This window comes from Anomaloglossus baeobatrachus, chromosome 5, assembly GCF_048569485.1.
Source record: "Anomaloglossus baeobatrachus isolate aAnoBae1 chromosome 5, aAnoBae1.hap1, whole genome shotgun sequence".
NCBI lineage: Eukaryota > Metazoa > Chordata > Amphibia > Anura > Aromobatidae > Anomaloglossus > Anomaloglossus baeobatrachus.
Window position 1 is genome coordinate 194,634,799 of NC_134357.1, and position 27,479 is coordinate 194,662,277.

The following is a 27,479-nucleotide window of genomic DNA, read 5'->3' on the forward strand; positions in this document are numbered from 1 at the left end:
ACATAGGTGTATAGAGGCCCATTTCCAATAACCACCATGCCAGTGTTCCAATGGTACATTGTGTTTGCTAACTGTGCTAGAAGGCTAATGGATATTTAAAAATCCCTTGAAAACCCTTGTGCAAGTATGTTAGTACAGCTGAAAACAGTTTTGCTGATTAGAGAAGCTATAAAACTGACCTGCCTTTGAGCTAGTTGAGAATCTGGAGCATTACTTTGTTGGTTCCATTGAACCCTCAAAATGGCCAGACAAAAATAACTTTCATGTGAAACGCGACAGTCTATTGTATTTAGAAATGAAGGATATTCCATGTGAGAAATTGCCAAGAAACTGAAGCTGAAGTACTACTCCCTTCAGAGAAGAGCACAAACCGGCTCTAACCAAAGTAGAAAGAGAAGTGGGAGGCCCCGCTGCAAAACTGAGCAACAAGCCAAGTACATTAGAGCCTCTAGTTTGAGAAATCGATGCCTCACAAGTCCTCAACTGGCAGCTTCATTAAATAGTACCCGCAAAACACCAGTGTCAATGTCTACAGTGAAGAGGCGACTCCAGGATGCTGGCCTTCAGGGTAGAGTAGCAAAGAAAAAGCCATATCTGAGACTGGCTAATAAAAGGAAAAGATTAATATGGTCAAAAGAACACAGACATTGGACAGAGAAAGATTGGAAAAAAGTGTTATGGACAGACAAATCGAAGTTTGTGGTGTTTGGATCACACAGAAGAACATTTGTGAGATGCAGAACAACTGAAAAGATGCTGGAAGAGTGCCTAACGCTGTCTGTCAAGCATAGTGGAGGTAATGTGATGGTCTGGGGTTGCTGTGGAGCTGGTAAAGTGGGAGATTTGTACAAGGGAAAAGGGATTTTGAATAAGGAAGGCTATCACTCCATTTTGCAACGCCATGCCATACCCTGTGGACAGCGCTTGATTGGAACCAACTTCATTTTACAACAGGACAATGACCCAAAGCACACCTCCAAATTATGCATGAACTATTTAGGGAAGAAGCAGGCAGCTGGTATTCTATCTGTAATGGAGAGGCCAGCCCAGTCACCAGATCTCAACCCTATTGAGCTGTTGTGGGAGCAGCTTTAACGTATGGGACACAAAAAGTGCCCATCAAGCCAATCCAACTTGTGGGAGGGCTTCTGGAAGCATGGGGGGAAATATCTCCAGATTACCTCAGCAGATTAACAGCTAGAATGCCAAAGGTCTCCAAAGCTGTAATTGCTGCAAAGGGAGCATTCTTTGATGAAAGCAAAATTTGAAGGCGAAAATTATTTCAAGTAAAAATCATTATTTCTAACCTAGTCAATATCTGGACTATATTTTTTATTCATTACGCAGTGTGAAAGTAGAAAAATATAGCACTCACCAGTTGACTTTGCTGTGCAGGATCTTGTTTATTTAAAACAACGGAGGTTACATGTGCGGAGAGGGCTGGTGGGGAGAGGGAGTGAACGCCGTGGCAGACGACGGCCGTTTCGCACCTGTCCGGTGCTTCAGCTGGTCTCAGCTGAAGCACCGGACAGGTGCGAAACGGCCGTCGTCTGCCACGGCGTTCACTCCCTCTCCCCACCAGCCCTCTCCGCACATGTAACCTCCGTTGTTTTAAATAAACAAGATCCTGCACAGCAAAGTCAACTGGTGAGTGCTATATTTTTCTACTTTCACACTGCGTCATTTGCTATCTTTGGATATAAGCACCCCAGTATTTGCTTTTGGCCTCTGAATAAGAGACTTCTCCCCTACATTGGATGGATTGATTGGCTAGATGCTGAGTAGTGCCCTGGAACCTTTTCTCATATTTTTTATTCATTATGCAACTCATTAGATTAATAAAAGTATGATTTTTTTCATCTAAAAGACAAAATTGTCTTGGTGACCTCAAACTTTTGAACTGTAGTGTACATCACAGGAGGAGCTGGGGGAACAAATACATCACAGGAGAGGGTGGAAGAATATATACCACAGAAGAAGCTGGTGCATACACATCACAGGAGAGGTTGAGGCATATACATCACAGAAGAGGCTGGGGGCATATACGTTGCAGGAGATGCTGGGTGCATATACATCACAGTAAAAGGGGGTGCATATACATTACAGGAGACGCTGGGGACATATACATTACAGGAGACGTTGGGGGTGTATACATCATAGTAGGGGCTGGGGCACATGCATCACTGGGGGGGGGGCACCAACAGCACTGAGGGGATCACAGACAGCACTGGGTGTGGGCACGGACAGCACTGGCGGTGGCACGGGCAGCACTGCTGGTGGCACGGACAGCACTAGGGGTGCTCTGACAGGACTGGGGGACAAGGACAGCACTGGTGGCAGCACGGACAGCACTAGGGTGTCACGGACAGCACTAGGGTGTCACGGACAGAATTGGGGGATCACAAACATCACCAAGGGAGCACAGACCACATTGGAGGGGAACGGACAGCACTGGGTGGGGCATGGGCAACAGTGGGGAGTACACAGAACAGGGGGTAACACGGACAGCACTGGCAGGTGGCATGGACAGCACTAGTGGTGGCATGGACAGCACTAGGGGGGCATAGAGCATCTATTGGTAAGCGGATGCAGCGTTCAGTAATGAATTCTGCCTCTGCATCCTTGCATTACACATCGCGATTTAAAGGGCTGACAGCCAGCAAGACTGCGGCTTCCACCCGGGCAATGCGGTTCCCAGGAATGTGCCCGCGGGCCACAGAAAAAGTAATGGCTGGCCGCAAGCGGGCAGCAGGTCGGAGGTTCCCTCCCCCATCTGTAGTATAACCTAAAGGGGACCTGTCACCAGATTTGTCCCCAAGTCCCCAATAAACTGCGGCCACCACCAGTAAGCTGTTATATACAACATTCTACAATATTGTATATAAGTGCCCAAGCCGACCTGTATAACGTAAAAAACATCTTTTGTTATATTCACCTGCAGGGCGGGCGGGTCCAATGGGCATCGCTGCTCTTGGTCCAGTGCCTCCTCTCTTCTTTCCATTGCCGTCCTCCTTTTTTACATCTGTGTGTGGATGACGCATTGTATGTCATTCACACAAAGGGCTCCATTGGGCTCCTGTGCATGCGCACTTTTCTCTACCCAGCTTTAATATAATTATATACCAACTTCAAAAACATGAATTCATACATACACATTCCATGAAAGTTTATCAACGAATTAAGAGATACAGTGGAACCTTGGTTAACGAGAACAATCCGTTCTGGGAGTGTGCTTGTTAAGTTACTCGTTCAGCAAAGCAAGATATCCCATAAGAAATCATTGCAATGCAGACAATTTGTTCCACAACTTGTTAAATGTCCCATCCAGGTGCCATAGTGTGCCATTCCACACACGCACAAACATGCACAAACACAGATTATGCTCACCTTACCTTCCGTTTCCTCGGCGGTCTCCTGGAACTTGCAATTCGCCCGTACAAGATGTGTATCGGGTAACCAAGGCGACCGATGCCGGACCTTCCGCGCTGACGTCAAAGACAGGAGCCGTTTGCCTCTGATTGGCCAGCGCGCTGCCTTTGAGTAGCGCCTGACAGGGGAAGTTCCTCCCTCGTCGCGATGGTTACCAGATACACATCCTGTGGAGGGAGGATCTTCCCCTGTCAGCCGCTACTCAAAGGCAGCGCGCTAGCCAATCATAGGCAAGCGGCTCCTGCCTTGGACGTCAGCGCGCTGAGTGCAGAAGGTCCGGCATCGGTCACCTTGGTTACCCTATACATGCAAGTTCCAGGAAGCTGGCGAGGGAACAGAAGGTAAGGTGAGCATAATGTGTGTGTGTTTTGCAAGAGCGGGTTAGAGCGCTGTGGATGTACGGAACCGGAAGTGTGTGCGGTGAGTATTTTGCTCATACAGCAAAGCTTGCTCGTAAACCGAGTTACAAATTTACAGAAAGCTTTGCTCGTTAGGCGAAATACTCGCTAACTGGGTATATGAATTCTTATCTGGCAATATGTTGTCATGGTTGCCATAAACTTGCGATAATTGTTTGCTGACGTTTTACCTCCCAACTCCTCCATAAACATGCACTCTTAATTTGGCTGAACTTGTATGTTTTGGGGGTGAGGTCACGGAAAATGTCTTGAATTTCCTGAATTTAATGATCAGACATGTTGAAATTCTGCATGTCAGATACTTTTTTTTTCTATTGCTATACTAGCTTCAGTTAGGACATCGTTTGATCCCCATATTCATTAGACTATTGGCAGCCATTTAACTAAGTTGTGCAGTTAACTTTATGATTTTGCCTGGTCTAGTCCTGTAGCACAGTGTTGGCTCTAATTTATTTTAAGTTTTCTCTAAACAATCTATACAGCAAAGCTGACTGAAGAGCTTCTGAAATGGGACATATCAGACTATTGTGAGGCTATGTTCACATGCAGTGTTTTCGTTCTTTTTTCTATTTTTTTGGAGCACTTTTTTATGCAAGTTAAAATCTGCTTTTTACAGTACCAGCAAAACCTATAAGATTTAAGAAATCTTTTGCTCACTCGTTTTTTCTTCATCGTTCCTTATGGGAGACCCAGACCATGGGTGTATAGCTTCTGCCTCCGGAGGACACACAAAGTACTACACTAAAAAGTGTAGCTCCTCCCTCCTAGCATATACACCCCCTGGATAACCAAATATAGCCAGTTCAATGCTTTGTGTTCAGGAGGCACACATCCACATTCATGCATTCTCATCTGATTTTCATTTTAAAGAGTTTGAAGAAAAGCGGGTCCAAGCCTGGACTCCCGGCATGTCCCTTCTCACCCCACTGTGTCGGCGGTGTTGTTAAGGTTGATTTCAAGGCTGGAGCCTTACATGCCGCGCTCCTTCACCATCCCTCGGGCTCTGGCTTGAAGTGGGAGCCAGCACGGTTCTCACTGCTTTGCAGGAGACCGGTCTCCATCCGCAGCCCTTTCAGGACCCTGCCGGACGGAGCACTCATCCCTCAGGGACCTGGCCCTGCGTCTCACAAGCTAAGTATTGAGACGTTATTGTGAGGGGGGTCCCTTGTACTTTAATGTTGGGGAGAGTGTGTTTTGTGCCATTTGTGACATTTCCGGCCGGTTCTCCGGTTTTCACCAGAGAACCGCGCCGAGGGTGCCTGAGCGCCGGCCGCATTGTAAAATTTAGGCCCCGGCTTCGGCTGCGGCCTAGTTTAGTTTTCACTGCCCCTGCATGTCAGTCATGCAGAGGGACAGTGCGGCGCCGCCCACCGGCCGTTCAGCTCAGGGGAGGACACTCCTCTCTGAGGAGATGTTTCCCTCCCCTGTATATCCCCTTGGCCCTCCGGTTCCCGCTCTTGGGCTAGGCCCCGCCCCCCCTCCTCACTCCGGCGCCATTTTATCAGCGTTCTCACACTGATCGGCGCTGGCTGCTGCATCTCTGCAATCTGTCTGGGGGTCCGAGCTGTGGAATCCGGAGGGCACACAAAACGGTCTGGTAAGCCACAACCTCTGGTTGTGGGCTTTCTTATACACTCTCTGGGGGTCATTCTGAAGGAGTGTATTCTTTACTGCAGAGCCTCCACCTCAGCAGCATGTCTCACACTAGGAGCAAGGCTGCAAGGCTGTACTCAATATGCACTGCATGTAAGCTCGTACTGCCTGAACCGAGCACATATCCTCATTGTGATGCCTGCTCTAACATGGTGGTGCCTCAGCCTGGAGTCTCCCCAGTGGTCCCTCCGGCTGCTCCGGCCCCGGTGGCTGAACCCCCGGCTTGGGTAGAAGTGTTTTCTAAATCTATCTCCCAGTCCTTCGCCGACTCCATGGGACAGTTGTCCCGGACTCTGCTGAGCATGCATCAGCCCCCTTCTCAGGGTGCCTCTGCTGCTTCGGCTCGCTCTGCAGAGCTCACAGAGGATTCTTCATCTGCTCCCAGACCCCGTCCTTCTAAGAGGAGACGCAGGGACCCCTCTCCTTCCTCGTCCCGCGGCTCCGATTCACGAGCTGACTCGCAGGACGAGGAGGATGTCTTTACTGGGGGCTCGGACGCTACCTCCATGTGCCCCATTGATCTGACCGAGGGTGACGCAGATGTGAGTGATTTGATTGCGTCCATTAATTCTGTACTGGACCTCAATCCGCCAGCATCAGAGGAGCAACCCTCTCTGGCAGAAAAGCACCAGTTTACCTTGCCTAAGAGAACAAGGAGTGTGTTCTTTAACCACTCCAGTTTTCAAGCCACTGTGTCCAAGCCCAGAGCCTGTCCTGACAAACGCTTCCCAAAGCGTGGTTCTGACGACCGTTATCCTTTTCCACCAGAGGTGGTCAAGGAGTGGGCTCACTCACCAAAGGTAGACCCTCCGGTGTCTAGACTCTCAGCCCGGACAGTTGTATCTGTGGCTGATGGCACCTCACTTAAGGATCCCACTGACCGCCAGGTTGACCTCCTGGCCAAGTCTGTCTATGAGGCGGCAGGGGCCTCGTTCTCCCCATCCTTTGCAGCAGTGTGGGCTCTCAAAGCCATCTCTGCTTCCCTAGAGGAGATGCATTCCCTCACTAGGGACTCTATGCCTGAATTAGTTGCCTTAACTTCCCAGGCTTCAGCCTTTTCAGCCTACGCCATGTCTGCCATGCTGGAGGCCTCTCACCGCACTGCGGTGGCCTCCGCTAATTCCCTCGCTATCCGCAGGATCTTGTGGCTTCGACAGTGGAGGGCAGATGCTTCCTCAAAGAAGTACCTTGCTGGGCTCCCATTTGCTGGGTCCAGGCTGTTCGTTGAACAACTGGATGAAATAATTAAGGAGGCTACTGGCGGGAAGAGTACTTCCTTGCCACAGACTAAAACCAGGAAACCTGTCCAGGGCAGGAACCAGTCGAGGTTTCGTTCCTTTCGTTCCTCTAACTGGTCGTCCTCTAAGCCCTCGGCCTCGTCCACTAACTCAGCCAAGACCAAAAGCCCACCTGGCGCAAGAAGCCGCGTCCACAAAAGTCCGCAGGAGCTGCTGCCACCAAGGCAGCCTCCTCTTGACTATCTGGCCGAGCCAGCAACGTCCTTGGTCGGTGGCAGGCTCTCCCACTTTGGCGACGTGTGGTTTCAACACGTCTCCGATCAGTGGGTGCGGGATATCATCTCCCACGGCTACAGGATAGAGTTCTCTTCCAGCCCGCCAAACAGATTTTTTCTGTCAACTCCCCCCTGCTCCAAGGCCGCCGCCTTCTCTCAGGCCGTGGCATCCTTGCAGGCCAGCGGAGTGATTGTACCGGTTCCCGCCAGGGAACGGTTCAGAGGTTTTTACTCAAATCTCTTCCTAGTCCCCAAAAAGGACAGTTCCTTCCGGCCCATCCTGGATCTCAAGCTTCTCAACAAGCATGTTCAGGTGCGGCACTTTCGCATGGAGTCTCTGCGATCAGTCATTGCCTCAATGACCCAAGGAGATTTCCTGGCATCCATCGACATCAGAGATGCCTATCTGCATGTGCCAATTGCAGTTTCACACCAGCGTTGGCTACGTTTTGCAATCGGAGAGGAACATTTCCAATTCGTGGCTCTCCCCTTCGGGTTAGCCACGGCCCCTCGAGTATTTACCAAGGTCATGGCAACAGTGGTTGCGGTTCTGCACCTCCAGGGGTTGGCAGTGACTCCTTACCTGGACGACCTTCTTGTCAAGGCTTCATCCAGCGCAGACTGTCAGCGGAGTGTCTCGCTCACTCTCGCCACTCTTGTTCAATTCGGGTGGCTTGTCAATCTGCCCAAGTCCACTTTGACCCCGACCCAAGAACTCACGTACCTAGGGATGCAATTCGAGACTCTGCCGGCACTTGTCAAGCTGCCCTTAGTCAAACAGCAGTCCCTCCATCTGGCGGTGCGCTCTCTGTTGAGGCCCCGCCGTCATTCCATCAGGCACCTCATGCAGGTGCTGGGTCAGATGGTGGCGTCAATGGAAGCGGTTCCCTTTGCCCAGTTCCATCTGCGTCCTCTGCAGCTGGACATTCTCCGCTGTTGGGACAAGCGGACTTCTTCCTTGCACAGGTTGGTGGCTCTGTCGCCACAGACCAGGAGCTCTCTTCAGTGGTGGCTTCGGTCCCTCTCTCTGTCTCAGGGACGCTCCTTTCTGGCCCCGTCCTGGGTGATCCTCACCACGGATGCCAGTCTATCCGGCTGGGGAGCAGTATTTCTCCACCACCGAGCACAGGGCACTTGGACTCCGTCCGAATCAGCCCTCTCGATCAATGTGCTGGAAATCAGAGCTGTGCTCTTAGCTCTCGTAGCCTTTCACCACCTGTTGGCGGGCAAGCACATTCGAGTCCAGTCAGACAACGCGACAGCAGTTGCCTACATCAATCACCAGGGCGGGACTCGCAGCCGCCTGGCAATGTTGGAGGTTCAACGCATCCTTCAGTGGACGGAGGACTCCAAGTCCACCATATCCGCAGTCCACATCCCAGGCGTAGAAAACTGGGGGGCAGATTATCTCAGCCGTCAAACCGTGGACAACGGCGAGTGGGCTCTGCATCCGGCAGTGTTCCGGTCGATCTGCCGCAAGTGGGGAACTCCGGAAGTGGATCTAATGGCATCCCGGCACAACAACAAGGTCCCGGTTTACGTGGCTCGCTCCCACGATCCTCAGGCCTTTGCAGCGGACGCGCTGGTTCAGGATTGGTCCCAGTTCCGTCTGTCTTACGTGTTTCCCCCTCTAGTTCTCTTGCCCAGAGTCCTGCGCAAGATCAGAATGGAGGGCCGTCGGGTCATACTCATTGCTCCAGACTGGCCCAGGCGAGTTTGGTACCCAGACCTGCTCCGTCTGTCCGTAGAGGTGCTGTGGCATCTCCCGGACCGTCCAGACCTTCTCTCACAAGGTCCGTTTTTCCGCCAGAATTCTGCAGCTCTCAGATTGACGGCGTGGCTCTTGAGTCCTGGATCCTGACGGCTTCCGGCATTCCTCCCGAAGTCATCTCCACTATGACTCCGGCTCGGAAGTCTTCCTCGGCCAAAATTTACCACAGAACTTGGAGAATTTTCCTGTCCTGGTGTTGTTCTTCCGGCCACGCCCCTTGGCCTTTTTCCCTGCCGACCCTTCTGTCCTTCCTGCAGTCTGGTCTGCAGCTAGGACTATCCCTCAATTCCCTCAAGGGACAGGTCTCGGCTCTGTCAGTGTTGTTCCAGCGGCATATCGCCCGGCTGGCTCAGGTGCGCACCTTCATGCAGGGCGCATCTCACATCATTCCGCCTTACCGGCGGCCTCTGTATCCCTGGGACCTTAATCTGGTCCTCACGGCCTTGCAGAAACCCCCTTTTGAGCCACTTAGGGAGGTTTCTTTGTCTCGTCTTTCACAGAAAGTGGTCTTTCTAGTGGCCATAACTTCCCTCAGGAGAGTCTCTGATTTGGCTGCGCTCTCCTCGGAGTCACCTTTTTTGGTTTTTCACCAAGACAAGGTGGTTCTTCGTCCGTCTCTGGACTTTCTTCCTAAGGTGGTATCTCCTTTCCACCTTAACCAGGATATTTCCCTGCCTTCCTTTTGTCCGGCTCCTGTTCATCGCTTTGAAAAAGCGTTGCATACTCTGGATCTGGTGCGGGCGCTCCGGATCTATGTGTCTCGCACTGCTGCTCTTAGGCGGTGCACCTCTCTTTTTGTGCTGACCACTGGTCAGCGTAAGGGCCTCTCGGCTTCTAAGCCGATCCTAGCTCGCTGGATTAGGTCGGCCATTTCCGATGCCTACCAGTGTACTCAAGTGCCTCCCCCGCCGGGGATCAAGGCACACTCGACCAGAGCTGTCGGTGCCTCTTGGGCTTTCAGGCACCAGGCTACGGCTCAGCAGGTCCGTCAGGCTGCCACTTGGTCCAGTCTGCATACCTTTTCGAAGCACTACCAAGTGCATGCTCATGCTTCGGCAGATGCGAGCTTGGGCAGGCGCATCCTTCAGGCGGCTGTCGCCCATTTGTGAAGTTAGGTTTCGCCTACTTCTCAGTTTTCTGTTTATTCCCACCCATGGACTGCTTTGGAACGTCCCATGGTCTGGGTCTCCCATAAGGAACGATGAAGAAAAAGAGAATTTTGTTTACTTACCGTAAATTCTTTTTCTTATAGTTCCGACATGGGAGACCCAGCACCCTCCCTGTTGCCTGTTGGCAGTTTTCTTGTTCCGTGTGTTTTCACCGGCTGTTGTTGTAGACAGAGGTTCCGGTTGTTCCGAGTTTTGCTCTATCTCTACTTGTGGGTGGATGTTCTCCTTCAGCTTTTGCACTAAACTGGCTATATTTGGTTATCCAGGGGGTGTATATGCTAGGAGGGAGGAGCTACACTTCTTAGTGTAGTACTTTGTGTGTCCTCCGGAGGCAGAAGCTATACACCCATGGTCTGGGTCTCCCATGTCGGAACTATAAGAAAAAGAATTTACAGTAAGTAAACAAAATTCTCTTTTTTTTCTTTCTAACTGACATTGAGAGCTTTTTAACCCCTTAACGACCCTTGACGTACTGGGTACGTCATGGTGACATGGTGCTAAACCACCCATGACGTAACCAGTACGTCATGGCGAAATCGCGGCCCCGAAGCCCCGGTGAGTGCGATCGGTACACACAAACCTTAGATTCGAGGAGGAAGGGACTTCTGCCTGACTTCAGGAGGGATGGTGCCTCCTCCCCGGAACTACGGAGGCTGTGATTGGCTGACGAACACCGCTCAGCCAATCACAGCCACTGTAATGTTCGAGCCATTGAAAATGGCTGAAACATTGAAATCCAGCCCTGATCAGTGCAACTGTAGCACTGATTATTGGCTGGAGCTGGGTGATCGGTGCTTCACCCGCCCCCACCTCTGATTGGAGAGATCGGCCTTGTGACCGATCTCTCCAATCACTTTGGATCTGGGGCCGGTGACCACTCCCCTCCGCTTTACTCTGTCCGTGGAAGCCGAGGGGAGCGATCACTGCAAGTGCCATGGTAAGCCCCTGGCCCGGATCCGCGGCCGCCGCCAATCCCCCGATCTGCTACCGCCGCTGATCTCCTCTATCTGCTGCAGCCGCCTCCATCTGCCACCGCTCCCCCCCCCATCAGCCACTGCCCCCTCCGTGAGCTGCTGCCCGCTCTCTCCCATCCTCATCTGTTGCCCCCTCCACCATCTTCCACTCTGTGCGATCTGCCATCGCTCTCCACCATCTCACCTTCCCGATCTGCTGCCCGCTATCCGCCATCTCACCTCCCGATCTGTTGCCCCCTCCCCATCTCACCTTCCTGATCTGCTGCCCGCCTCCGCCATCTCACCTCCCCATCTGCTGCACGCTCCTCCATCTCACCTTCCCGATCTGCTGCACGCTCCCCCATCTCACCACCCCGATCTGCTGCATGCTCCCCTATCTCACCTTCCCAATCTGCTGCCCCCTCCCCATCTCACCTTCCCGATCTGCTGCATGCTCTCTGCCATCTCAACTCTCCCATCTGCTGCCCCTCCCCCATCTCACCTTCACGATCTGCTGCCCTCTGCCCCATCTCACCTTCTCGATCTGCTGCCCCCTCCCCATCTCACCTACCCGATCTGCTGCATGCTCTCTGCCATCTCACCTCCCCCATCTGCTGCCCCCTCCCCCATCTCACCTTCCCGATCTGCTGCACACTCCCCCATCTCACCTCCCCCATCTGCTGCCCCCTCCCTCATCTCACCTTCCCGATCTGCTGTCCACCATCTCACCTCCCCATCTGCTGCCCCATCCCCCATCTCACCTTCCTGATCTGCTGCACGGTGTCCGCCATCTCACCTTCCCGATCTGCTGCCTGCCTCCGCCATCTCACCCTCCCCGATCTGCTGCCCGCTTTCCCTCATCAGCTGCTGCCCTCTCCCTGATCTGCTGCCCCCTCTCTCACTCTCCCTGATCTGCAGCCTGCTCTCTCCCATCCTCTTCATCTGAAGCCCACTCCCCCACCTCTCACCCTCCCCGATCTGCTGCCCCCTCCACCACCTCTCACCCTGATCTGCTGCCCGCCATCTCCCATCTTCCACCGCTCTTCCATCTGCCGCGCCCTCTCCCATCCTCCGCCGCGCCCTCTCCCATCCTCTATCCATTTGTTTTTCAATCCCACCTAGTCCCTCCCTTTTTGCTGCACATCCGTGCTTGCATCCTGATTTTTTTTCTGTAAACTAAGAAAGCAATACAAATTAGGGCCAGTAAAATTATACTGTAGTAATCGGCAACTACAGTATTTTTTACTGAATATTGTAAGGGTCAGCCCAGTGCCACTCGTGAGAGCAATGCACGAGTCTCATCGGTTCATCCGGCACGGTCGCTCTCTTCCAGACAGGAGTGTGCGGCTGCACCGGATGATGCGATGTGAGATTCGTGCATCGCTCTCACGTGTGGCACTTGCCATAGTATCAGTTGCAGGCGCTCATTATTTTATTTATTTTTTTTACTGACGTCCGTATTTTTTATTTCGCCAAACTAATTTTTTTGTATGGGGAGGGGTCTAGTTTCCAAAATGGGATCACATGTGGGGGATGCTCCATTGTTTAGGCACCTCAGGGAGGTCTCCAAACACAACATGGCGTCCGCTAATAATCCCAACCAATTTTGCTGTGAAATGGCGCTCCTTCTCTTCTGAGCCCCGCCGTGCGCCCAAACAATTGATTTCCACCACTTTTGAGGTATCTGTGTACTCAGTAGTAATTGCACAATACGTTTTATGGTGCATTTTTTCCTGATACCCTTGTGAAAAAAAAGCTACCTGTTTGAAAAAACAATTTTGTGGTAAAAAAAAATATATATATATTCATGGCTCAACATTACAAACGTTTGTGAAGCCTCTAGGGGCTCAAAGTGCTCACTTAACAGCTAGATAAAGTCCATGAGGGGTCTAGTTTCCAAAATGGGGTCACTTGTGGGGGGGCTCCATTGTTTAGGCACCTCAGGAGGTCTTCAAACCCGACATGGCGTCCGCTAATGAGTGCAGCTCATTTTGCACTCAAAAATTCAAACGGCGCTCCTTGCCTTCCGAGTCCTGCCGTGTGCCCAAACATTTGATTTCCACCACATATGAGGTATCTGCGTACTCAGGAGAAAATGGACAATACATTTTATGGTGCATTTTTTCCTTATACTCTTGTGAAAAAAAGCTACCTAGTTGAAGCAACAGTTTTGTGGTAAATTTTATTTTTTTTCTTTTCACGGCTCAACGTTATAAACTTCTGTGAAGCCCCCAGGGTTTCAAAGTGCACATCAAACATCTAGAAAAATTATTTGAGGGCTCTAGTTTCCAAAATGGGGTCACTTGTGGGGGAGCTCCATTGTTTAGGCACCTCAGGGGGTCTTCAAACCCGACATGGCATCCGCTAATGAGTTCAGCTAATTTTGCACTCAAAAATTCAAATGGCGCTCCTTGCCTTCCGAGCCCTGCCATGTGCCCAAACATTTGATTTCCAGCACATATGAGGTATCTGCATACTCAGAAGAAAATGCACGATACATTTTATGGTGCATTTTTCCTGATACCCTTGTGAAAATGCTAAATTTTATGGTTAAAGTAACATTTTTGTGTAAAAAAGTAAAATTTACATTTTTTCCTTCTATATTGCTTTGGTTGCTGTGAAGCTCCTAAAGGGTTAATAACCTTCTTGGAAGTGGTTTTGAGCAGAGTGAGGGGTGCAGATTTTAGAATGGGGTCACTTTTGGGTATTTTCTGTCGCCTAGGTTTCTCAAATCACTCTAAATGTGATGTGGTGCCTAAAAAAAAAAAATTTATTTTGTTGGAAAAATGAGAAATTGCTGATGAACTTTGAACCCTTCTAACTTCCTAACGGGAAAAAAATTTGTTTCAAAAATTGCACTGGTGTAAAGCAGACAAGTGGGAAATTTTATTATTTTGTGTGACATAGCTCTCAGATTTATGGGTATAAAATTTAAAATTTTGAAAATTGCGAAATTTTCGCCAAATTTCCAAAGTTTTCACAAATAAACGCAAAACATATCAGTCTAAATTTACCACTGACATGAAGTACAATATGACATGAAAAAACAATGTCAGAATCGCCAGGATCCGTTGAAGCGTTCCAGAGTTATAACCTGTCAAAGTGACACTGGTAAAAATTGCAAAAAATGTCTGGGTCTTTAAGGTGAAAACAGGCTGGGGGCTGAAGGGGTTAAATCTGCAGCATGTCAATTCTTTCAGTGTTTTTGCAGCGTTTCTTTTCACCTATAGAAGGCAATTGAGAAAGTGAAAAAAAATGCTGCCAAAAATGTAATCATGTTTTTTTGCTGTATTTTTAAAGCTTTTTGGTGGATAAAACTAAATTTATTCAGCATGTAAACACTGCAAATAATGCTGTGAAAACACCAAAAAACGGGCATTTTGAAGACAGCATTTTTACTGCCAAGAGAGCAGGTTTTGGGTACAGAAGCAAAAACACTGCATATGAACATAGCCTAACTGTGTGCAATTTTAAGACTTTGTTCTTTTTAAATATTCTTATAGTAAAACTTTAAGTAATATGTGATCTGCTAATTTAATTTTTTTTGCAGGATGACATGGACCTTAAAGCACTAGGATTTGATGTGGCGGATGGAGTTAGTGAGTCTGTTTTCCCAGGCGACAGCGGCATTTTTGTAACGAAAGTTGACAAAGGCGGTATTGCTGATGGCCGACTAAGGTATCTGATTTGTCTTAGACTTTATTTGGGAACACTGGCAATGCATTTACTTTCTACATTTCCTTTACCTTTATTGCGATATTCAGAATTTGTCATTAGTTGCACATTTTGTTTCCCCCCACAATAAAAATATATCACCTATCCACAGCTTGGGTGATAGTACTTTATCACTTGTTCAAAGTTCCTGAGTATCCCATTCCTTCTGAATACAAGATCGAAGAGAAACCAAATCAAAATCTTGTAGACATAAGACCTTTTAGTTGCTAACAAAAATAAAATATTTTATATTCTAAAGCAAGACTTCAAGACTCTCTAGGTCTCTTCATCTGCATGGTATAACATTGTAGTCTTCTGAAGGTAACCAGTGCCATTTCATACTATCTCTAGGGGAGTTATAAAAAAAAAAAAATCTGATTACTTAATTTAAGATGCTCAATAGAGAATGTTTATTTGTTCATTTCAGACACCTTTCAAATCAAGTAATAGATTATGAATTTTTTTTTGTTAATACACATAATTAGGCTTAAAAAAAACTAGGTGAACACCACTTGATAAAGATGAAGACAATATTTTACATTTAATGGGAGTGTTCCCTGATAAAACTAATGAATGTGACCAATTTATCTACACTGCAGTTTAGTATTTTATGTATGTAGCTTTGATATTTAGTTGGGACTCTGTTCACAGTCTTCTCTGGTGAAAGGCTATATATTTTACAGAAACTCAGTTTTTTCCTTCTCTTGTTCCAGGGTGAATGACTGTCTTTTGAAGATAAATGATGTGGATCTTACCAATAAGGACCGAAAACAGTTGATAAAAGCTGTCCTTAGTGGTGGGGATGTCATCAACATGGTAATACGGAGAAGAAAGTCTCTTGGAAATCGTATAGTCACACCCTTGCATATCAACCTGGGAAATCAGAAAGGTTAGGATTTCTGAACTATTTCCATAATGATAAATAATGTCTAGTCTTTTATTAAAGGCTTTAAGTGTACCTTTAAGTGCGGGAATGGTAAGTGCGCACGCACCGGATCTCAAGGAGCGACGGGACGTCGCTCATGTAAATCCATGGTATCACGCCCACAGGGGCGTGATACCAGGGAAAACATGCAAACGCCCACAGGGCGATGCGATGCCCATGGAGCTAGAGCCCCTGCTCATTTACATAGGGTACATATAAGTAATAAAACATATTTTTATACATGCACATTACACAATATTACAACACAGGGATGGGTAGGAAGGGGTTACTAGGCCACACATCACACTGCTACTAGGTTAGGACACATAAATGACGTGACAGGTTCCCTTTAAGCCCTGCCACAGTGCTGAATGGGAGAATGCTGACAGGACAGTTAATTTCAATACAGAAATAAAAGTACTCTTAGGGGCACTTTGCACACTACGACATCCCAGGTGCGATGACGGAGGGGTCATGACGAAAGTGACGCACTTCCGGCGTCGTACTCGACATCGTAGTGTGTAAATCCTAGATGATACGATTAACGAGCGCAAAATAGTCGTAATCATATCATCGGTGTAGTGTCTGGGAATTCCATAATTACGCGACTGCGACAGGTACGATGTTGTTCCTCGTTCCTGCGGCAGCACACATCGCTGTGTGTGAAGATGCAGGAGCGAGGAACATCTCCTACCTGCGTCCTACAGCTCACGCCGGCTATGCGGAAGGACAGAGGAGGTGGGCGGGATGTTTATGTCCCGCTCATCTCCGCCCCTCCGCTTCTATTGGCCGCCTGCCATGTGACGTCGCTATGACGCCGCACGACCCACCCCCTTAATAAGGAGGCGGGTCGCCGGCCAGATCGACGTCGCAAGGCAGGTGAGTCCATGTGAAACTGCCAAAGCGATAATGTTCGCTACGGCTGCTATCACACGATATCGCTGCTGCGACAGGGGCGGGGACTATTGTGCTCGGCATCGCAAGCATCGGCTTGCGATGTCATTGTGCAAAGTGCCCCTTAGACATATAAATGAATCCATTCCAACAATTTTTGATTGTGTTGAGAAGGCTATTCTGGAAAACAATCCAGAAACTAAACGGGGGTCTGTTTAAGTCGACAGTTGTAATAAATAAAACACAATTTTGTATAGTGTCATCTGTCAGGAAGTAATTTAAATAATCCCGTGAATTGCAATCATATACCCTAAAGATTACCTAATCTTCATCAGAATTATTGGTAGTATTTGAGATTGCAGAATTGAATATTTATTAGGCAAAATCTGACCGTATTGCATCTGTGACTCTCATTCATATACAGTGAGTGAAATAAGTATTGAACATGTCACCAGTTTTCTAAGTAAATCTAATTCTATAGGTACAATTGCGCACTGCGCATGATCCGGAGTCCCCGGTACTTCTGGTCATGCGCACTATACCTCACTGAAGCCAGGAAACTTACACCCAGCATCAATTTAGTGCGCATGATCAGAAGTCCCGGGGACTCAGGATTATGCGCAGTGCGCATCCATCCTCCATTGGGTGCCATCAAGACTGAAGTATGTGTCACTAATATGCACCCAGAAGTGCTCATGGTTCTGGGTGTATATGGGACCTAACAGGTTCCCTTTAATAATGAGAAATCAGACAGGGAAAAGTATTGAACACATTACGAAAGAGAGGTTCAAAAAGCCATGACATCAGTTGAAATCTATCAGTAATTAGCAATCCTGCCACTTTTTGAAAATCTTATCAGCTGGTTAAACTGATACCCTATAAAAGTTTCTCATTACCAAGGTGCCAGACAAGAAACTTCTCATGACTAGTAAAACTAGTGAGCAGTTTTAAGAGCATCACAACCTTATTGGTGCAACAAACTGATGACATTGGTTATAGAAGAATATCTAAGCTATTGCAGGGTCCAATGAGCACTGTTTGGGCAATGATCTGGAATTGGAAAGAACATCATTTCACCATAAACCAACCACGACCAGGTGCTCCCAGCAAGATTTCAAACAGGAGTGTAAATAATTATCAGAAGAGTTATCCAGGAGCTAAGGACCACCTGTGGAGATGTACAGCAAGACCTAGAATCAGCAGATGCAATTGTTTCAATGAAAACAAAGCGTATAGCACTCAACCTCCATTGCCTGTATGCATGGTTACCATGCAAAAGTCTATTGCTGAATACAAAGTATGTTCAAGCGTGTTTTGAAGGGAACCTGTCGCATGTAAAAACATTTATTAACATGCAGATATGGGGCTAATCTGCAGGTCAATAGCGCTTGAATCCTAGCCATCACCTGCACATTAAACTTAGTAGGAAAAGAACCTTAATCCTTCCAACAGCGTTTGGGTTTCAATCACAGAGGATGCGCCGGTGCAGGTTCAGTCACTGCTTTGTGTATAGGGAGCGGGGGTTCTAACCACGTCCCCTGTACTGACTAACAGCCGCCTAGTATTAGACCCAGCTGTTAGTCAGTGCTGGGATGTGTTTACAGTGCAAATCAGTGACTGAAACTGCCGTATGAAGACATTCTTGATAAAAATCTGTTGTCATCTACCAGGATACTGCAGATGAAACAAAGGTGGACATTTCAGCAGGACAATAATCCCAAACACATAGACCACAAACCTCTCAATTGGTTTCAGAGAAAGAAAATAAAGAATGTCCCAGCCAATCACCTGCCCAATAGAAAATGTATGGAATGAACTAAGGCTTAGAGTTCATAGAAAGAGACTATGGGACCTCAGGATTTGAAGCGTGTTTGTGTGGAAGAATGGGTTAAAATCACACCTGAGCAGTGCATGCGACTAGTTTCTCAAAGCAGGAGAGGTGTCGAAGTACTCATCACCAACAAAGGCTTTTGAAAGTAGTATTAAAAAAAATTGAGTAAGTGTGTGCAATACTTTTTCCTTGTGTCACTTCTTATTATTACACATCATAAAATGTATGGACAACTATGGTTTAATTTCTTTGCCTGTGTGCATTGGATAGATCGTTACTGACATCTGGTGAGAAACTCATGACAATAGCAGCTTTTAGAAATATATATATATATATATATATATATATATATAAAATATATATATATATATATATATATATATATATATATATATATATATATATAATATATACACACACACACACACACACACACACACACACACACACACACACACACACTTAGAAAATCGTTGACGTATTCAGTACTTCTTTTACCCATACTGACCTTGTTTCCCTGAAATGTGAGAGGGGTATAAATGTAATGGCTTTTCGGCATGGCTTTAGTTTTTGGTTATAGATGTGAAGATGCAACATTTACCTGACTTTGTTAGCATCTTTTAATATACTCATATTACTGTGTAACATAACTAGAACAGCATCTACAACTGTTTCCTCTGTTATAGATAGTGGAATTTCTTTGGAGACCGGCGTATTGGTGGCATCTGTGATGCCTGGTAGTCCTGCTGCCAAAGAAGGATCTCTCACCATTGGTGACAGAGTAGTAGCTGTGAGTATCAACAAATTTTCTATAAACTCAATTTACAAAGCTATACAGCTGAAACCTACATTGTACATTAATATCATATGCTATGCTACAATAATTTAATAATATTTATTCATTTATATAGAGCTGTTCATTCCAAAGCGCTTAACCTACAATGACAACACTGTCCCCATTGGGGCTCACAATCTAGGTTCCCTATGAGTGTTTTTTTTTTTTTTTGATTGTGGGAGGAAACCGGGGTACCCATAGGAAACCCACGCAAACACGGGGAGAACTCCTTGCAGATGGTGTCCTTGGTGGGATTTGAACCCAGGACCCCACTGCTGCAAGACTCCAGTGCTAACCACTGAGCCACCGTGCTGCCCATGCTGCCAACAGCCTGAAATGTGATGGAATAATCTCATGCTTGCATAAAAGATTGACCAGTAATCCAGACAAAATCACTTTGGTCTGTTAGGTATGGTGAAGATCAAATCAGTATTGTGGTTTTAGCAAGTAAAGCTTATTTTTGTTTAAATGTGGTTTTCAACTTTCAACTTTCTTCAGGTTATATACTTTAATATGTTGAAAATAAGAAGTACAGCAATATTAACCCTCCCCCACTTCAGCAGTAAAGCCTCTCAGTCACTGATCCCATTAATTGTTTACAGGTTCTAGTTGTGAAATCATGCGTACAACGCAGTTGACCACTGCGGCCAATTACTGTTCTCAGTGACTATGCCTCCTTCCCCGCATGGGAGTGACTTAGGAAGCTTTAGTAAAGGAGTGGTCTAAAGGCTAAAGAAATTTCCTATTAATTTACTGCCCCAATCAAAACTAATTTCCAATACAGCTGTATTAGAAATTCCCTAGCCTTCCCTGACTACACTAACTATTATTGATTTTTTTTTTCCCCCCCACAGCCTCTGTACCCTGATGATGCTTTGTTGAGTATCTCGGCATGCACTGGGATTCTCAAACGAAATGTCGTCAGACAGGAAGTAGGAAAAAAATGAATAGTAGTAGTATAGTGTAGTCGGGGAAGGCTAGGAAATTTTTAATACAGCCGTATATTAGAAATTAGTTTTAGATTGGGACAATAAATATATAGGGATTTAGATTTACAGTGTTCTATGGCATTGCCCCTGAAGATGCTGCTGAAGATGGGTTGAAACAGTAGGGGTCTCTGTATGTAGTCTTTTAAAAGGAGTCTGTCAGAATGACCCACTCACCCACCTACCTTTCTTTTTAAACTGTTGTTGTGGTCATGGTGCCCTCTGAAATATGCCATCCATACCCATATTACCCTTATTTTTCATCTGCTGTTTTGGGATGCAGAACCATGGCCACTAGGAGGGAGACAAAAAGTAGTTAAAGCGTATTTTTTTTCCCCTTAAATTGATAGTACACATCAAAATAAGCAACTTTGTAATATTTCTTATCAGACAAATTTGCTTCTTTCTCTGCAAAAATTGATCAGTCATTATCAAAGATCTCTGTTCTGAGGAAAAATCTGTATTCAGTGAAGACTTTCCCATTACTGAGATAGGAGATGGCAGCTGTTACTAATAATTCTATTATGATGGCAGGTGGGAGCAGCTAGAAGAAGAGGGAGAATCTAGAAGCAGAGCTCTGACCCTCATCCTTTCTCTTATATCTACATAGATTCTCATCCGTTACAACTGCCATTTCTTATCTCAGTAATGGGAAATTCTTCAATGAATACAGATTTTTCCTCTGTCTCTTTGTCTCTGTGTCTGTGTGTGTGTGTTTCTCTGTGTGTGTCTCTGTCTGTCTGTCTATCTCTGTCTGTATCTATCTATCTATGTGTGTCTCTGTCTCTATCAAGGTGTGTCTCTGTCTCTATCCATGTCGGTCTGTCTCTTTCCCCCGGTCTGTCTCTTTCCCCCGGTCTGTCTCTTTCCCCCGGTCTGTCTCTTTCCCCCGGTCTGTCTCTTTCCCCCGGTCTGTCTCTTTCCCCCGGTCTGTCTCTTTCCCCCGGTCTGTCTCTTTCCCCCGGTCTGTCTCTTTCCCCCGGTCTGTCTCTTTCCCCCGGTCTGTCTCTTTCCCCCGGTCTGTCTCTTTCCCCCGGTCTGTCTCTTTCCCCCGGTCTGTCTCTTTCCCCCGGTCTGTCTCTTTCCCCCGGTCTGTCTCTTTCCCCCGGTCTGTCTCTTTCCCCCGGTCTGTCTCTTTCCCCCGGTCTGTCTCTTTCCCCCGGTCTGTCTCTTTCCCCCGGTCTGTCTCTTTCCCCCGGTCTGTCTCTTTCCCCCGGTCTGTCTCTCTCCCCACACATAAGCTCCATATACTAACAATTTCCTTGTTCCTATAGCAACAACTCACAGCTGCTATTAATAGCCTGTAGGTCGCAACTTCATTCACTTTAATGGAGGCAGGTTTTTTGGAGAGCAACTGTAAACCGCTGGGTTAAATTTTCTTGTCAAAACATAGCCTATGACGTTCCCTGAGTCCCATGGGGTGTCTGTGTAAACTTTTGTGATTGTAAAGCGGACATACATTTATAGATACACACATACACTCAGCTTTATATATTAGATAAGAAAAGGATACCAGCAGAGCCCTCCTCTGCTACCGTCCACCAGCCATAGGATTACTCGCTGTTCTTGAGTAGTTTCCTCTGCCATCTTCCACGCCTAAGGGAAAAGGCTCCAAGTGTTACTCAGCTAGAAAACAGACAGCCACCGCAGGGTTTTTCTAGGTGAGTAAAGTGTTTACGTCATTATTTTTTTATTTCTTTTTTTATAAACACAAGAAATGAGGATGTCTTTTATTACAGATCAATTTTTCAAAAAATGTTTCTATTTTGACGAACAAGTTACGATGGTGGTTTGGCTTTATCAAATGGAGCCATTGAGTTAACTCGGCTCAACAACTCCAGAGGAGCTCTGCTACCTCATGCAGCATCGGCTATAAAGCCATGGCACCTGTGCCTCAGGATGCCGTTTTTTCCTCCCTGGTGGGCAGTATGCTAATGCTCGCTTTATGTCTGGCATGGAACTGAGCAACATTATTGTATCCAAAAAGTTAGGAAATGTATCCCCTACAAAAAACTCATTAGACAGATGGTCTTCCTCACCTATCATGAACCCACCAGTTTCCTATCTGGCAAAATATAAGACATTACCCATGGCAGATACATGTTCATTCCAGGACTTGAGAGTGAAAAATCAAATCATTTGCCAAATCTCCCTTTGATATTGCAGGGTTGGCTTTAAAGCCAATGTTCACCATTTGCGGGAACGGCAAAGTCAACACTAGCTTGGCAAAACCGTTACAGGACAACATTCTATCTGAACCTTTACAAACTGATTTGGCAAACCTTGCTAAATGGATCTCCAAAGCAGGTAAATATATTAGTGAGCCATCCTTTCACACTTCAAGGCTCATCTGACCTCTCTGAAGTAATTTGCCACTCATTATTGTTGAAATGCTGGTCAGCGAATGCTGTTTCAAAAAAGACTCCCATACATACGGGTTCCCGACTTATTGGATGAAATAATCTGGAAAACAATAGCTTTAATGATTACTCGCCTTCCTCAAAACAAGCAAATTTGTTCTGCTGCTCAGAGAAGATTCAGAACACTACAACAGAACACAACATTTCTTTTCCTTGTGCTGCTCTTCCTGCCCACATCTTGGTTGCAAGACACAGCAAGCTGAGCACCAGAAAAATATGTCCTTCTTTAAACTCTCCCCACCATGATGCCCATGCCAACAGATATCCAAGGCTACATTCCCACTATGAGCTTATCATTGAGTTTGTAAAACTGCATATTTTTGCTGCATCAAAAACGCAGCATTTTACCAGTAACATGGATGGAATTTATAGAAATCTCATGCCTACTGTGCTTCTTTTTTACTCATCTGTGGTACATATTTCAAATCTGCAGCATGTCAATTATGCTTGCTGATACGCTGAGTTTTCTGTGCAGATTTTCACTATAGACGTGCATTAGATGCCGAAAATCCACATGTAAACAACTAACATGCGTTTTTTAGTGCATTTCCGCCCTTGAAATGCGTCAAAAACACGTAATTACACCTAAAAATATCAATAAAGTTTTGTCAAAGCCAAATCCCAAGAAGTTTCAAAAACAAAGAAGCTTTCTTTAAAGCATATCACACCAAATAGAGACAAAAACCGCAGTGATAAATATGCGTGTTAAAAGAGCAATGAAAAATCACAATTAACTTAATTTAAATAATAGGTGCATAAATTGTGTAGAAACTCTGCAACATCAAAAATTTGCCAAAAAGCTCATTGTGGGAACCTAACCTACATCTGCCTTAGCCAAGCCCACCTCGACATGAAGAGCAGCCTCCACCCAACCTGGTCAGAGTGGTGGGAATTTCTTCTCCCGTGCAAGTATGTCTGGTTCTACCACATGCAAGATTCCTAGATAAGCAAGGCGATTTTAAAGGGAACCTGTCGGGTCAATATGCACCTAGAACCACGAGCAATTCTGGGGTGCATATGTCTAATGCCTGCCTAACCGTCACTGCATATGGTAGCGTAGATAAAGAGATCTTTAGAAAAAGTATTTTTAAAGATCTTTTATCGTATGCTATTGAGCGCGGAGACTAGTCCCAAGGGTGTTGTTTCCCTTGCTAGTTGGCCCCATTAGCATGTTAGCACACCCCTGTAGATGTGCTATCCTGCTAATGATTGCGCAGCGTAAGAGGATGATCTCACTCACCTCTCCACTGCCATCGCTGCCCAACGCTGGATTTTGACTCAGTGCGCATGACCCCAGAGTTTCGGTCATGTGCACAATGAAGCCGTGTGTACGTATCCATGATTCAAACTGAAGTAGTGCACGTGACTGAAAGTCCGGGATCATGCGCACTGAGACGAAATCCAGCATCGGGCGGCGATTGCAGCTGAGAGGTGAGCGCGACCATCCTCTGATGCTTCATATTCACTAACATGTTAGTACGTCCCTGTGGGCATACTAACATGCTAATGGGGCCGACTAGCAAGGGAAGCAACGCCCTTGGGACTAGTCCCTGAGCTCATTAGCATACGATAAAAGAGCTTTAGAAATAAGTTTTCTAAAGATCTCTTTATCTTTGCTACCAGATGCAGGGATGGTTAGGTAGGGAATAGCAATATGCACCCAGAACTGCTTGTGGTTCTGGGTGCATATCAGACCTGACAGGTTCCCTTTAACAGTCTGCAGAATAGAATTCTCTTCCATGCCCCCAAACGGTTTCTTTTGCAAAGCCTATCAAGCAAGGGGTAGTAGTGCCCTGTTCCTAATTTATAACGTTTTTGTGGTTCTTATTCAAATCTTTTTGTGGTTCCCAAAAAGGACGACACGGTTCACCCTGTCCCAGATCTCGAGCACTTCAACATTTCCGGATTGATTTTCTCAGGACATTAATTACATTGGTGGTACAGGGAGAATTTATGTTATTCACAGACATCAAAGATGCATAACTTCACATTCCAGTCTTTTAAACCCACCAGAACTTTCTTCGCTTTATTGAAGCTTCCCACTACCAGTTCTTGGTCCTTCCTATCATTCTAGCGATTGTTTCACTGATTTTCACAAAGATCTTGGTTATTCTTTACTCCATGGATAGCAATTCTTTGTCTTGATCATCTCTTGAAAAAGGCACTGTCCACTACGAAGCTCTGATTATCCTATGGAGCCAGTTCAAGCTTTCCAACATCTACTCTTCCCTTACAGTGCTTCCTTAGCTACTTGTGTAGGTTAAAACGGAGGGTCCAAACAGGCATGGTGTGCAGATTTTGTCAACCTCCTAGCCACTGATCTGTGATGTCTTTGACAAGATTTTCTCCTCCAAGACGGCACATCCACCTAAATTTAGCTATGCTGTATTTAATAGCGTGGCTGTTTAAGCATTTTTAGTTTTTTAAGACTGAACCCTTCAGATCTTGATTAAGGTTAGAAAACTGTTCTCCTGCCATATCTAGACAGAACCTGGAAGACTTACTTCTATTGTTGTTAAGTCCGTTAAAGTTATTCGCCCAGTTACTTTCATTCTTCCTGGGTCGATTGGATTTCAGCCCCAGTTGAAACGGTCTCAAAGAACAGGGCCTTCTCTATTTTGTTTGAGTGCTCGTTGGCAGCCAGTCTACTGTTCGCACATTCTTGCATTTATGATCCTACGTTACCTAAGGACCTAAATTTTGGTCATTTAGGTACTGCAGTCAAGTCATGTACTTTTTGATTTTCTTTGCATTATCTTTTTATACATACTGTTTTGCAGGTAATAGCCACTAGCAATTCAATTTTCCATTAAACAAGTTTTGGAATTGGCAGTATTGCCTTTTAAGTCTCAATGATCAGTTTTCCATCAGGACAAAGTAATTGTTATGCCAGTCCCTTCATTTTTTCCAAAGGTGGTTTTGGTTTTCCATTTTATTTTTTCCCCTCCATTAAATCACATGTTGAAGGCCTTCCATAGTCCAGTTGAGGGGTGGACAGTATGTGTTTATCTGTGTCAAATTGCCACTTTCTTGATGCTTGAAATCCCTTTTCATCCTTCCAGAGCGTTACAGTTCATTCCTGTTCGCATACATTACCACCATAACCTGAGCCTATGAATTCTGCCACTCAAAGGGCAAGGTGCCATGCCTTCCATGTGATGGCACAGGCTAACCAAGTGGGGTGGCCATCATGGACATTTCATTACAGGGCCAGGTCACTTCACACTTTTGCAAACTTTATTTATATATATTATTTATAAATTTGTTGACACTACATTAAGATGAAGATTCCTGTAGACAGTGGTTCAATTTACAAGCTGCATTTTCTATTGTTATCCCACCCTTAAAGACTGCTTTGGAAAATTGCATCGTCCTGTGTCCCCCCAATAATCATCAATTGTGCTGGCAGATTCCCTTTAAAGATGGATCTATCGGCAGTGCTCTCTAGTGCTCCCCTGAGTAATCTGTTGTTTTTTTAAGTCTGCCATATGGTGGTTCTTTTTATTTAGTGCTAATTTTTATTGTCTTTACAACGGGGGCAGTGCTTGAAGAGCAGCCTAAAGGTAAGGCCCCAGAAAATCCTGAGAGACATGCACCCTTGTAAAGACCTTACAAAAAAATGAATATTCAGGGAAGCAACTGGGAATAAAATAGAAGCAAATACTTGCCACTTTTGATCAAGATACAGGTAATTTTTAAACATGCTTCGGCGCTAGGTTATATAATTGTTATAAAGTAGATTGTGTTAAGCGAGCTTTACACGCTACGATTTCACTACAGCGATCTCGTTGGGGTCACGGATTTTGTGACGCACATCCGGCCGCTGTAGCGATGTCGTAGCGTGTGACTCCTAGGAGCGATTTTGGATCGTTGCAAAAACATCCAAAATCGCTCCTCGTTAACATGGGGGTCCGCTGCCAGTTATCGCTGCTGTCGCAGGGGCGAAGTTGTTCCTCGTTCCTGCGGCAGTGCACATCGCTACATGTGACGCCGCAGGAACGAGGAACATCTCCTTACCTGCCTCCGGCCACAATGCGGAAGAAAGGAGGTGGGCGGGATGTTACGTCCTGCTCATCTCCGCCCCTCCGCTTTCATTGGGCGGCCGCTTAGTGACGTCGCTGTGACGCCGAACGGACCGCCCCCTTAGAAAGGAGGCGGTACGCCGGTCACAGCGACGTCGCTATGCAGGTAAGTATGTGTGACGGGGGTGCCAGATTTTGTGCGCGACGGGCAGCGATATGCCCGTTTCGCACAAACGATGGGGGTGGGTCGCATGCTAGCGATATCGGGCCGGATATCGCAGCATGTAAAGCCACCCTTATACTGTATCTGTACCCATTACAATTGACATGGATACACAGGTCTGCGACTAAAAAGATCTTTGATTATTTTCATCTAATTTCCATGTATTTTGGTGTGCTGAAAATAAAAAAAAAATATTGAAAAAAATCCTGGACGTCAGGATTTGCCACAAAATGCAACATTCTCTTCAAATTTAGTACCTTTCTTTGTCGCTCCATTGGGAGACCCAGACAATTGGGTGTATAGCTTCTGCCTCCGGAGGCCACACAAAGTATTACACTTAAAAGTGTAAAGCCCCTCCCCTTCTGCCTATACACCCCCCGTGCATCACGGGTTCCTCAGTTTTCATGCTTTGTGCGAAGGAGGCAGACATCCACGCATAGCTCCACAGCTTAGTCAGCAGCAGCTGCTGACTATGTCGGATGGAAGAAAAGAGGGCCCATAACAGGGCCCCCAGCATGCTCCCTTCTCACCCCACTCTTGTCGGCGGTGTTGTTAAGGTAGAGGTATCCATTGCGGGTACGGAGGCTGGAGCCCACATGCTGTTTTCCTTCCCCATCCCTTGATGGGCTCTGGGTGAAGTGGGATCCTAATCGGTCTCCAGGCACTGAGACCGTGCTCCATCCACAGCCCCTGGGGACTCTGCTGGACAAGGAGCCGAGTAT

The 27,479-nt window shown here is 46.5% G+C and overlaps 1 protein-coding gene across 5 annotated transcripts in view; it reads left to right on the forward strand.

The window, feature by feature from the left end:
• DLG5 (discs large MAGUK scaffold protein 5) overlaps nt 1-27,479 on the forward strand; it is a 343,229-nt gene that overhangs the window by 187,503 nt on the left and 128,247 nt on the right. For all 5 annotated transcript variants that reach the window (XM_075349077.1, XM_075349073.1, XM_075349078.1 and 2 more), the window contains exons 12-14: nt 14,458-14,585; nt 15,335-15,510; nt 18,958-19,061. In XM_075349077.1, coding sequence (XP_075205192.1) covers nt 14,458-14,585; nt 15,335-15,510; nt 18,958-19,061 — 408 coding nt within the window. The remainder of the gene's footprint in view (nt 1-14,457; nt 14,586-15,334; nt 15,511-18,957; nt 19,062-27,479) is intronic.